Source organism: Aedes albopictus, chromosome 1 (genome assembly GCF_035046485.1).
Source record: "Aedes albopictus strain Foshan chromosome 1, AalbF5, whole genome shotgun sequence".
Lineage (NCBI taxonomy): Eukaryota > Metazoa > Arthropoda > Insecta > Diptera > Culicidae > Aedes > Aedes albopictus.
In genome coordinates, this window is record NC_085136.1 from 185,150,475 (window position 1) to 185,162,632 (window position 12,158).

Here is a 12,158-nt window from a genome sequence, read left to right on the forward strand (position 1 = left end):
ATCGGTCCGTATTTTTTATTTATGAAAACAATTCAATGGTTCGTATGCAAGGTGTCGAGAGTATCAATTACGCTCTTTTATTACTTGCGCTGTTTGATCTGGTAGTCACAATATGATAATTCTCATCTGGCGCTGCCTCGGCCACTAAAAATAATTATTTACGCAAAAAGTTATAACGACAAGAAATATTCACTGAAATATATTTGCATCAGTATCATCGTGCTTCCTGGTGATTAAATAATAATAGAACTCAGAAAACATCTTCAGTACTGCTATTCGGTTGTTATTCCGGATCAGCCAAAAATCAGCCTTTTTTTTATTCAACCTCGCAAACTTTCGTGATTCGAGTATTGAACTTCCAGCTGTTTGTGGTTCGGTCTTCGTGGTAGTTAGAATGTTTTCGGTCCTTTGTGCATCGACCTTTTGTGATTTTTATACGAAATCTTTATTAGATTTTAGGGGAGATTGCATATTTTGATCTCTTGAGATTGCATACAACATAGTATAAACAAACATAGTATAGTTTAGCGACCGACCATGATTCCAAAATAGTGACGAATGCATTAATCATACGATATTTTAAATCTCTGTCAAAAAACAGCATTCAAATAATCCTGAACCGAAGGCCAACACTAGTCAAAGTACGGATGCATCTGCTTCTGAAAATACAGTAGAAGTTGGCGAGGAGGCAAGCGAGTGCAAATTAGTTCCTAAAGAAAAAGAACCTTTCGTCACTCCTCAAAGCGTAAGCATCCCATGCCAAGCGGTTCAAGAGAAAAGCAGTTCTGGAGACACACTAGGTGTCGAGCATATTGTAGAAGAATCTCCCATAACAGAGCCTCCTCCTATTCCACCAGCGCGCACAAAAAAGCTGGCGAGGGAGCAAGCGGAACGAAACGCTAAAGTTAGAAGAAAAACACTTTTAGAATCATTCAGCATATCAGACTGGGTGCGAAAATTTAGTAAGTACTAGTAAGTTGTTTGTTATGCTACTAACATTACTAACCATGGTGCAGGTGTTTTTATAGAGACAATATTTTCCGCTTATAATGGTCAACTCTGCATTCCGATTGTGTTTATTAAGACTAAACACAATCCGCATCGTAAGCAATGGAAATAGGCGCAGCTCATCGGCAGCATCGAGTAAATAATACATTTCCAAGAGTATTTTGGCTTGAGCTAGCATGTTCCTTGCTATGTTTCATCGACATTCATTCATAGTTTCACGACCATCAGTAATTCTATTATATGTTTGTCACGACTAAACGAATCTAACCTAGTCCAGTCTACCCATACACAGCCAGGAGGAATCTTGGAAAATGATAGAATCGACTCTGTGCATACTTATATCATTTTTCTTATCATTATTAACGCTGCAGTGTTTTAATGATGTATATTACAAGTTTAGAAGCGGCCAGGCCTACTACGCTCCGTCTTATACAGTGTCGGACAAAATAATAAGACCACCACCCGTTTTTCATACAAAATGGTCAAGTTTGACGATGTGATACTCGGTTTCTAGTGAACCGATTTGGCTGAAATTTTGACAGTCGCCATGGAATTACGTGAATTTTGATTTGTATTTAATTGATTGAGTGCTGTTCACTACATCAAAAGTTATGGATATACGAAACGACAAAATAATAGGACCACTTTCAGATTGCCATGACCAAAGGATATATGTGAGTATCTGATACTTGATGATTGATAAACAAGTACTAAAATTAAGAATGCCATTTAAACTTGGGGACATTTTTCTTTAATTAACCACAAATAACCATCATAAAAATTTGGTGTTGGAATTTTGTCGCACCGTATATCTGTAACTTTGAAAGTAGTGAACAGAACTCAATCAATTTAATACAAATCAAAATTCCCGTAATTTCATGTCGGCTGTCAAAATTCCAGCCAAATCGGTTTACTAGAAACCGAGTACCATATCGTCAAACTTGGCCATTTTGTATGAAATAGGACCGGTGGTCTTATTATTTTGTCCGACACTGTATGTGAAATAGATGTGAAGCAAACACGTTAGAGGTGATGTTGCTAAGGGTGTCCGGCCATTTGGCCGAATGCCGTTTGGCCGAATGTCGTTTGGCCGAACGCCATTTGGCCGAATGCCATTTAGCCGAAAGGGTCGTTTGGCCGAATACCGTTTGGCCGAATTATTATCAAAAGGATTTGGAGGCGTGGGCAAACTCTGGATAACATTCTAGCTGCCAATATGATCATCAGAAATATTTCCTTCTTTTAATCATATGCTATTCTTTCTAGTTTTACCATCAAGGGATTAGTTGGCGTTGAAACCGGGACTATTTTTGTCAGAGATTTTTTCCTTCTTTGAATCAAAGGCTGTTCTTTCGAGCTATACTGATATAGGCAACAGTGGCAAGATCACTTAAGTTCATCATCCTTTTTCGGCCAAATGGCATTCGACCAAATGGCGTTCGGCCAAATGACCCTTTCGGCCAAATGGCGTTCGGCCAAACGTCATTCGGCCAAATGGCGTTCGGCCAAATGACCCGGAACCGTTGCTAAGAAAGTAAATATCACTTCGTTAAAGGTCCTCTGCCTGGGATGAGACATAGGAATTTTCACCTTGTTCCCTGGTTTAAGGCTACGGTTAAGGACAAACTTGTTAGAATCCCAAAATGGCCGCCACAATGGCCGACCTTGGCACCTACTCACGATTTCGAGTGCACAAATCCAAACTGTTTATTTGTTTATTTGTTTTAACTATCAACATGCTAACTTATGCCCTAATGATCTTGGATCTACATAAAATCAATTTAAAATTGTTCCTAAGTACTGCCCTTGACAGGTGAAAGTCGAAACCGTCAGCAACCCTATTAAAAAGTCTAAGGCCACCAAGAGACCCTTAAGCGGCATAGTTCGTGCGACGGCCAGGAATACCAAGAAACCGGTGGTTTCGTAGAGCTCTACTTTGCACATGCAGTTGAATATTGGTCAGCAAAACCGGGCAATCGATCCTTGATGTTAACACATCTAAGATGAACAGAGCTCGGGCCACATTCCGACGAATCGCTAAACTGTCCAAATGCATGAGTTGACAACGACTCTCGTAATTGGGTAGACGAAACGGGTTTCTCCATGGAAGGCGTCGGAGAGCGAAACGGATGAACCTTCGTTGTACAGCTTCAATTCTATCCACTCCGTTACAGTAGTAAGGATTCCATACCGGCGAACAATGAGCGCATCAGAGAGCAATACAACTAATTCAGGCAATAGATGTCGGTGATTTTTTTTCCCGACACGGAACAGGAAGCCGAGGTTTCTGGACGCCTTTCCGACAGCGTACGATATGTGCTGCTGAAAAGACAACTCACTATCCAGCTGCACGCCTAGATCCTTAATGCAATTAGTCCTTTCAATGGAAATGCCGAAGAGATCGTAATTGAAATGCAAAGAATCCTTTTTCTTCGAGCAAGTTATAACGGCACACTTGTTGGGGTTTACTTTCATCCGGTTTGTAGCGCACCACTTCGCAAAATTGATAAGCTAAATCGCTTTGTTAACAAAAGCAGTTCACCTGATCTTCTTATTTTAAGCTTAGTACTAGCGTCTACTGAATGAAAGTTGCAGTTTTGGGGATGTCTTTCAACAAATATCATTCATTACAAATAAAAAGAGTAACTCCGTAATTCTCAAAGCTGCTCTCGTTTGCACAGTGTCTTGCCCCAAGGGCGATCCCTTTCCCAGATGTACTAAATAGCTTAGCTTAGACTGACTGCACATATCTATAATTGCTACTCCGTGATTGACCCGAACTAATGACAGCTGCACCATGAATCAACTGAATAATTGACTGGTAGTGGTCGAAATTCTCACTGCGCACGCTTCAGAGACTCTATGGCGCCGGCGACGTCCTTGCAGTCAGGTTGGAAGAGGGAAGGAATGTTAGTATCAACCTTTATTTATTTATTTATTTATTTTTAACTAAAAATTTGGAAGAGGGAAAAAACCCTTTGAGCGATTAAAGTATCAACCTTTGCTATGTGAAAGTTGGCGTTTACCGCACGTTTCCACCAAAGGTTGAAGGAGGGATTGTTAGTAGGGAAGGTATCGTTGGGTCTGGATTCACTTTGATAAGTAATATGACCTTTTGAATTTGAATCATGCCATTCAGACTGTCGGGCTATTGTTCGCTTTTTTATTCCTGTTCGGGTTTGTCACTGCGACCAGTTTTTAGATCTATTGTGACATTACCCGTATCTTTAGTGTAGTGCATGTCGCATTACTCAATTGCCATTGAGGGGCAATAAAGTATCGATTTTGATACAGTTTTTGTTTTGTTTTCTTAGAAAACAAAACAAGAGTACTGATATTGGCCATGCATCGGAAACCTAGCATCACCCTTGTTTTACTGCTAAATTCTCCCCAGTAGGAAGTTTAGGACCCGGGTTTTAACATTAGCAGCAATATCATTCCAATAATGGAACATGTGTTCAATAATAAGGATTCTAGTATGTTCCTATGCGTACTAGCACTTTCCAGTCTTCGAAGAGTTTGTACATACATGGATCCCTAACCCAATTTGATTTCCTTTGCATTGAGTTTAGCCTCAGATGGTGAGGTTTTTAACTATATGCAAAGTAAAGCTGGTAAACTCAGTTTTATTCAAAAACTGGAAGTCACCAAAACACCAGTAGTAAGGACTAAATACTATAATTCCTTGAATTACCAGAACACATATTCCAAAATTGAATAATAGGATGGTAGGGTCTGGGATCATTTGGGCAGGAGCACCTATTTTGGGCACTTGCTGCTATAACTCAGTCAATTTCAAGCCGATTGACTTGAATTTTTGCACATGCCTAGTTACTGTGCGTATCTGATCTTGTCTCAAAAATCAAGTCAATCGGTTTGAAATTGACTGAGTTATAGCAGCAAGTGCCCAAAATAGGTGCTCCTGCCCAGATGGTCCAAGACCCTACTACATTTCGAATTGGTAGATCTATCACCGCAACGCAACTCAAAAAGTCGATCTACCCACGCTACGGGCTCCGTTAAAGATCCAGCATCTTTTAAACCCTCTCAACCATTCATCCCTCAGCACGGGTCGCATGACACCTTGGATTGGGGTTACCTGTTTGGTTGACTTTTACCCCCGGAACAGGTGATCCGTAGTGCTATTCTAAGCCGGCAGCTACACGGGCGGAAAGCAAACAATCGACAACCCACGTCAGGTGGTCTCTTAATAAGACAAAATATGAAATCTGATGCGCTATTGTTTGCTTCGAGGTGAGCAAACAGTCGATCCCTTTCCCGGATGTACTAAATAATTTAAATTGTAATGTCGAATTCGTTTTTGATTCAGTTCCAACCTGGGTTGGAACTGGATGAGATCACAGTTTCAACCCCAACCCGACTTCGGTTTCGCTTGTACTAAAGTTTGTTTGAGTTTGTTTGACGTTTGTTTGTTTACACATTTTCTGCCAATCCAGTTCCAACCCAGGTTCAAAAACGAATTCGACATTAATCAACTGTGAGACGTTTACATGCTCCACACTTTCAGTAACAAGACATCTCATAGAAATTAGAAAAAATCTCATCAAATAATCTTCCGGAACTTCCGGAAATCAAAGAATCGGTTCGCGAAACCGAGTAAGTAAACCATGATTCTTTTCAAAAAAGTTACGATTTGCTGATGTTCATCACGATTCCAACGAGTTGCCCAAAAAAGTTGCTTGACAGGGCACTAAACGATGGTTCTATACATAACTTCGCAATCTTTGCCATTTATTCTTGTATTGTGTTGCCGGCTCATCCAGTGATTTAATTCTTCGGTGGAATTAACGAAAATCTCAGAATTCTGCATTTCACTACGTCATCCTCAGATGTTGTTGCATACCGTCAACGTCCGTATCATGCAAGTGGATTTTCTCGAAAACTGTGAAGAAATGTACCAAAAGAAGTCGGATCACATCGAAAAACGAGTGTTTTCTTTAAATTGTGAATATGAGCTACTGAATCGACTCTTTTTGGAGAGTGAATCGGAAGCAATTCACTCTCAAAATTGAATTCGTTCTCCCATCTCTTCCGGTGCCCTCTTTTCGCGTTGCTGTAAGCGCTTTGATTCAGTAAAAAAAAACAATGCCTGAATGTGACCTTACGTCATTGCTACTTTCTGTTTTTCAGTATGGCTCCGAAGAAGGATCCTCTTACTAGGAACACCATTTCACCGACGAATTTTGTCAATGGCCTCACACACATAACCTTTTCCTTGCCCATAAACCAGGAAATATTTTTCGTGCATATAACAAACGTAACAAATTCACCGAATCATCACTAGCGTGCACAGCTTTTTCTTTCTTCTCGCTCATTCTCTTCGATAAACACAAGAAAGAGCAAGATAAAAGGGGTGGCAAGTGCCCCCTCTTTCATCTGTTTCTTTCTCGTGTTTGTTTACGAGAGTGAGTCAGAAAAAAGAAAAAGCTGTGCACGCTAGAGCGAATCATTAGAAAATCGTAATCCGCCTTCACAACGCCTTCTTAGAGGGTATTGAACAGCAGGCATGAGGCATAGAGTCTATCGCTTGTTTTCATAGAAAAACAAGTTCAAGGTGATACGGGACATTGAATTCGCTATCTTCCGTTTCTGTCATCATCATTACTCTTCAAACTTTGACAGTGGACTAATCTAACTGAAAACTTAGTCGATTGTTCATCACATGTAAGCTTACAAACGAACAATTTTTAAGCCCATTTTATGCAGTAGAACTCGAGATTTGCATCTTCAAAGTTTGAGAGCAATGATTGATGATTCTGATGACGCCCCGTAAAGGTAAAGCCTTAAGCTTAAGGTAATTTATTTTAAAATTCTCCTTCTGTCTTCTTTGCGTAACGTCCCCACTGGGGCAAAGTATGCTTCTCAGCTCAGTGTTTGATGAACTTCTTTGCGTTCTTATATTGTGTGGCATATTATTACTCCATCTCCAAGAAACTTAAGGAAATTTCCATTACTTAAAGTTCCTGGATCTACTCACTGAGAATCAAATGGTTGATTGATTGATTTGTCTTTATTAAAGAGACTTTCAGCCCTTGGCTGGTTCGTCTCTTTAATTCGTCAGCATGGGCTTGCTGAACGCGAGGGTTTTTACCGCTTTGTCTATATGAGCCTGTAAAGTATTGAAAAGGTCAAATTATTAAGAAGAATTCAATCTACATTGTTGCGATCAGACACCATGTGCTTTGTACTGGACATTCAGAGAAAATTCAGGCCATCAATAGAAGCAACACTCTTTCTTATATTTGGAACGTACCTATGTAGATAAATGGTTTGTGCGGCTCTAGTACTGTAGTCACTGGTGGCAGCAATGGAGCAACTAGTTGTGCCACTACTCCCAACTCCGTAAACTCTTCTATGCCTTCTTCGCTGCAAGAACGAGGGATGAGTATAACCAGTGCCGGAAGCCCTAGTAAAAAAACAGGAACGGGAAGTTCTTCGACAATAACCGGTGCGTCAGACACCGTTAGGAAATCTAGATCCCAAGGTATGCTATCATTAGTTATACACATTGCACAACAATTTAAATATATATTTTTTGTTGATGTTTACGTTCAAACATGTTTTTCCCGCTTGACTGTGCACTTGATTTATTCTCTATTATTTATAAATGTCTTTATTTTTCCTAGAAATTACATATTCATCAGTAATTCTGGGAATTGATACAATTAAACTGTAGAAACGCATCATATAATATTAATATTCAAACTTTTACACAATTTTTGACAAATAATTCACGACCAAACTGACTAGTTCATGATAATCTTTAATATGTCTACATTAGTGTGGTCCACACTTACATGAAAAACATCTACAAGAATATCATCTAAAAGAATATCAAACGGTTAATTATTAAACGCTTACAGCGCCACCTAGTGGAAAAAATTGGAGACTTAATGTTTCTACGTTCAAAATTTGAGCAAAATCTGTCAAGCCTAAGGGGCGCTCAACAGGCTTGAAGTTTGTATGGGAAAACTTTACATTTGGCTAAGTTTTCCCATACAAACTTCAAGCCTGTTGAGCGCCCCCTTAGGCTTGACTGATTTTGCTCAAATTTTGAACGTAGAAACATTAAGGGTCTGTGTCATTTGGTGAATTAAAATTAATTTTTACTTAAATTTGACAGTTCAACACTCAAACTTGACAGTTTTCCTAAGGAAATAATTATCGAACTGTCAAGTTTAAGTGAAAATTAATTTTAATTCGCCAATTGACACAGACCCTAAGTCTCCAATTTTTTCCACTAGGTGGCGCTGTAAGCGTTTAATAATTAACCGTTTGATATTCTAGTAGATTACTATATGCCAAAAACTTTGTCGAAGACCGCAGAGTGATCCGACGGCTGTGATAAAAGGTGTACCCTAGGCAAAGTGAGGCGGAATGTTGAGGTTTCATTATTGATATTATTGCTTTACATGTACTGGAAATACAACAATCAAGTTTCGATGATGATGATGCACCTGGGCTTGTTAGTGGAATACCTGTAAGTAAAAAGAAAATCGGTTTAAGTACTGTTGCAGTTCCTTTTAATTCCACTAATAATTTGCATCCTTTGACAGATACGTATTTCGACCTCAACTGTAAGGTCGTCTTCGGTATCTTGTACTTGAGTCGAGTCAAGTACAAGACACTGAAGACCACCTTACAGTTGAGGTCGAAATACAATAAATACAATACGAAATAAAATTATTAGTGTAATTAAAAGGAGCTGGAACAGTACTTAACCCGATTTTCTTTTCACTTAATAAAGTTTCGCCTCACTTTACCTAGGGTATAACTTTATCACCAGGCGTTGGATCACTTTGCGGTTTTCGACAAAGATGTTTGGCATATGTTTAAACGATTACAGTGCCACCTAGCTGCAAAAATCGAAAACTCAAGATTTCTGCATCCATTTGGCCACGTTTCCCCATACAAACTTCAAGCTTGTTGAGAGCCCTTAGGCTTGACCGATTTTGTTTAAATTTTGAACGTAGCTTCTGGGAGTCCAAAACAACTGATTTAGGAGATAAGACTTGGTATTTTTCAAAATCTTTGTGTTTCATATAAGTGTGGGCTACCCTATTCTACATTTATAAATTTCTTATCAGGCAATGGGGAAAATTCGGTGTAATACTAGATTTGTAGTAATGAGCTGGATTTATTATCATTGTTTGAGTTGCAAGAACAGGAGAAAACAGCATCACAGTTACCAAGGTTTTGCTCAAACATTATACCCACGCTTTTTGCACCATTTTATTTCAGAAACGGAGAATGTACCTTCTCACCATACAAAAATTCAGCTCATTACTACAAATCTAGTACTTCACTGATTGTGTACTATAATAATAATATAATATAATATAATATAATAATTGCTCACTCGTCATTTACATCGTTATCGATATTGTATTAATGATGTACTCACTAAATCACAAGCATTGTAGCTCATTCCTTCAACTTTCCATTGTTCTTTCCATAGAAAAGAACGTTCATCATGATGGCTAATAGATTTCATTATGTTTTGACTAATAAATTCCTTTTCGTAAGTAAGTAATATATTGGAATGAGTTTAGCTTCAACCTTCGGCAACAACAAAACTTATACAAAATGGTATTAAAATTAGTTTTTAAGTTTATCTAATATGTTTTCCGTTATATGTAAAACTGTCCGGCTTAGTTCGTTGAAAGACTAATTTAACTAAATTTGTTCTTTAATATCTATTAGATAAGTTCAAGCATTATCATTGTTTCCTTCATTCTAGGCTATTGTAAACATTTCCATCGCTTATTTTGGGTTGCTTAATTTATGTACGTGTTTTCCCATGTGATAATATATAGCAAGACAGGTATACCATCATAGAATAATGCATTTTATCTTTTTATTTTTTTTTTGCAGACAAATTGGACAATTCTTTCTCTAGGTCGAGATCGTCGTCCATGTCAAGTTTAGAAAATGCTAGCACGGAGGCTGTGACTTGTTTGGCATTTGCCGATAGTTATATTAAGAAAAGTGGTAAGTAGTTTTTTCAGTAATTTTGATTTAGCAACTAAACTACAATTGTTCTTTTTATTCACACTATTTTCTTTTCGTTTCTGGTAATAGACCCATCATTAGCACTTCCTACGATGTGGCTGGGTACTAGCTTAGGAGCGGTACTAACAGTATCATTGAATATACCGGACCAAGAAGCTAGGAAATCAGAAGCTGTTCAAGCTGCTTTGGCAGGTAACCTTTAGATACCATCGTTACTAGTTATATTTCGTCGGGTTTGGGGTCTAACCAAATACTAGCTCTTATACATATTCCTAAATTTTTGTATAGACAAAGTTCTACAAGGGGGTGAGGTGGGTCCAAGATTCGAAAAAATGGTGTACGTGATTCATGGGCAGTCCCAAACTTGTATTCAAAGCCGACATTCTAGAAGAGTCATTGGCGTAAATAAGGAGTGGCCAGAAGGGGAGGAAAAAAATCACGCAATTCAGGCGAAGAGTATCGTTTTATTCTATTCTATTCTAGTGCTTGCACAGCCAGTATTGAAAAGCATCCTGGAAATACCAAAATTACTTCTGGTATTTTCTTGTCATCATTAATATTTGCAGCATATCAGGAATGATGTGTCAGGCGAAGAGTATCGTTTTAGATCAATGGTTCCCAAACTTGTCGGAGCAATCGCCCCCTTGAAGCTGTTGAAAAATATTTTCGCCCCCCTAAGTTTGCATTTTTTGAAATAAGATTCGAATTTTTTGGAATTGCATTAAAATCTACAAATTCTGTCTATCTTGTAGGTTACTATAACAAAACCTTCTTATTTTCACTGTATTTTTTTTTTTAATTTTTTGAAAATGTTTTGACGCACAAACAAATTTTATTATATTTTCATTCAGCTTCCAGCTTGAATTTATATTATAAAATCCTGAATAAATAACATTCAGAATCATATTTTTGGAGAATTTTAAGGGAATGAGACTTCTAAATACAATTATTTTCAAAAATCGAAGAAGAAAGATTGACAGTGGGATTTAAGGATTCAGCTTTGTAAGACGTCTTGGTTTTCTCACAGAAATTCCAAAAGTTTGACGAAGATTGAAACTTAACCGAAAATTAGATGATTCCGTAATAAATATAAACAAAAACCTTTCAAGCATCAATTTGACTAAATATGCAGGCGTAATGTGATCTACGAAAAACGAGATATTTGTAAAATCAAAGAAGCCTTTCCTATGCATAGAAATCTGAAACAAAATGATTAAATCCCAAATTTTGTTTAAAATTCTCTCAGAAAATCTTAGAATACAGGAAGTTTGAAAAACTCTGTTAAGTTCAAAATACTTTCTGAGCTTTCCTATATCTTGAAATATATGAAAGCCTTAAGAACGCGTTTTGAATTAACACCCTGAGACAAATCAAGAACAGATAAGTTTCTTATTTCATGAAACATGAAGATTTGATACATAATCATATTGTTGCAAACATGTGATCATCAACAAGTATTATTTCTTTAATTAGGCTGCAGCAAATCTCATTTTCTTCTTTTGTCACTTTACTCACTGACTCGTCAAGGGGGAGGCTGATAAATAATGATGCAAAATTGACCAAACAATTAGGCAAAGTCATGACGGTTTTGTAAGGACATTTTCTCGACGGCTCTAATTTCATTAAAAAAAATAAATTCTTTTATAATTTATTTGTATCCCCCCTCAAAATGTCCGATTCCGACCAAAATTTTTCGAGGGGGGGGGGGGGGGTTGATATAAGAGAAAATCGAAATTTGTGTCATCCTTACTTAAATATATATATTTAAATAATATATTGTAAATACCAGATAACAAAAAGTGTAAGATGTTTACTTTTTACATAAATGTTAAAATTTCAAATATGTATTCGAGTATTGTGACATTTTCAAGTTATTCACAACTAAAGAATGCATTGCTGTGTTAAAAAAAACTATTTGTTATTTCATAAGAGAACTGATGAGCTTTCACTTAATGACTGATGACTTAGAAAAAGCACATAACCAAATAATCAATATTTCTCCGAAATAGTTGCATTTGAGTTGAGATTTGATTTTCAAAATAATTATTTCTGAAAATTAATAAAACTCTTTGAAGGGAAACTTATTGTATTTTTTGGTAACTGTGTTCTATTCGTTA

The 12,158-nt window shown here is 37.4% G+C and overlaps 1 protein-coding gene across 7 annotated transcripts in view; it reads left to right on the plus strand.

Moving 5' to 3' along the window:
* The window catches only part of LOC109405633 (syntaxin-binding protein 5), a 40,371-nt gene that overhangs the window by 12,457 nt on the left and 15,756 nt on the right, over positions 1–12,158 (plus strand). For 5 of the 7 annotated variants that reach the window (XM_062845945.1, XM_062845948.1, XM_062845946.1 and 2 more), the window contains 3 exons: positions 602–962; positions 9,904–10,020; positions 10,111–10,233. In XM_062845945.1, coding sequence (XP_062701929.1) covers positions 602–962; positions 9,904–10,020; positions 10,111–10,233 — 601 coding nt within the window. Of the gene's footprint in view, positions 1–601; positions 963–7,290; positions 7,514–9,903; positions 10,021–10,110; positions 10,234–12,158 lie in introns of all 7 variants that reach the window. The other 2 variants (XM_062845949.1, XM_062845951.1) reach the window with 1 other exon arrangement.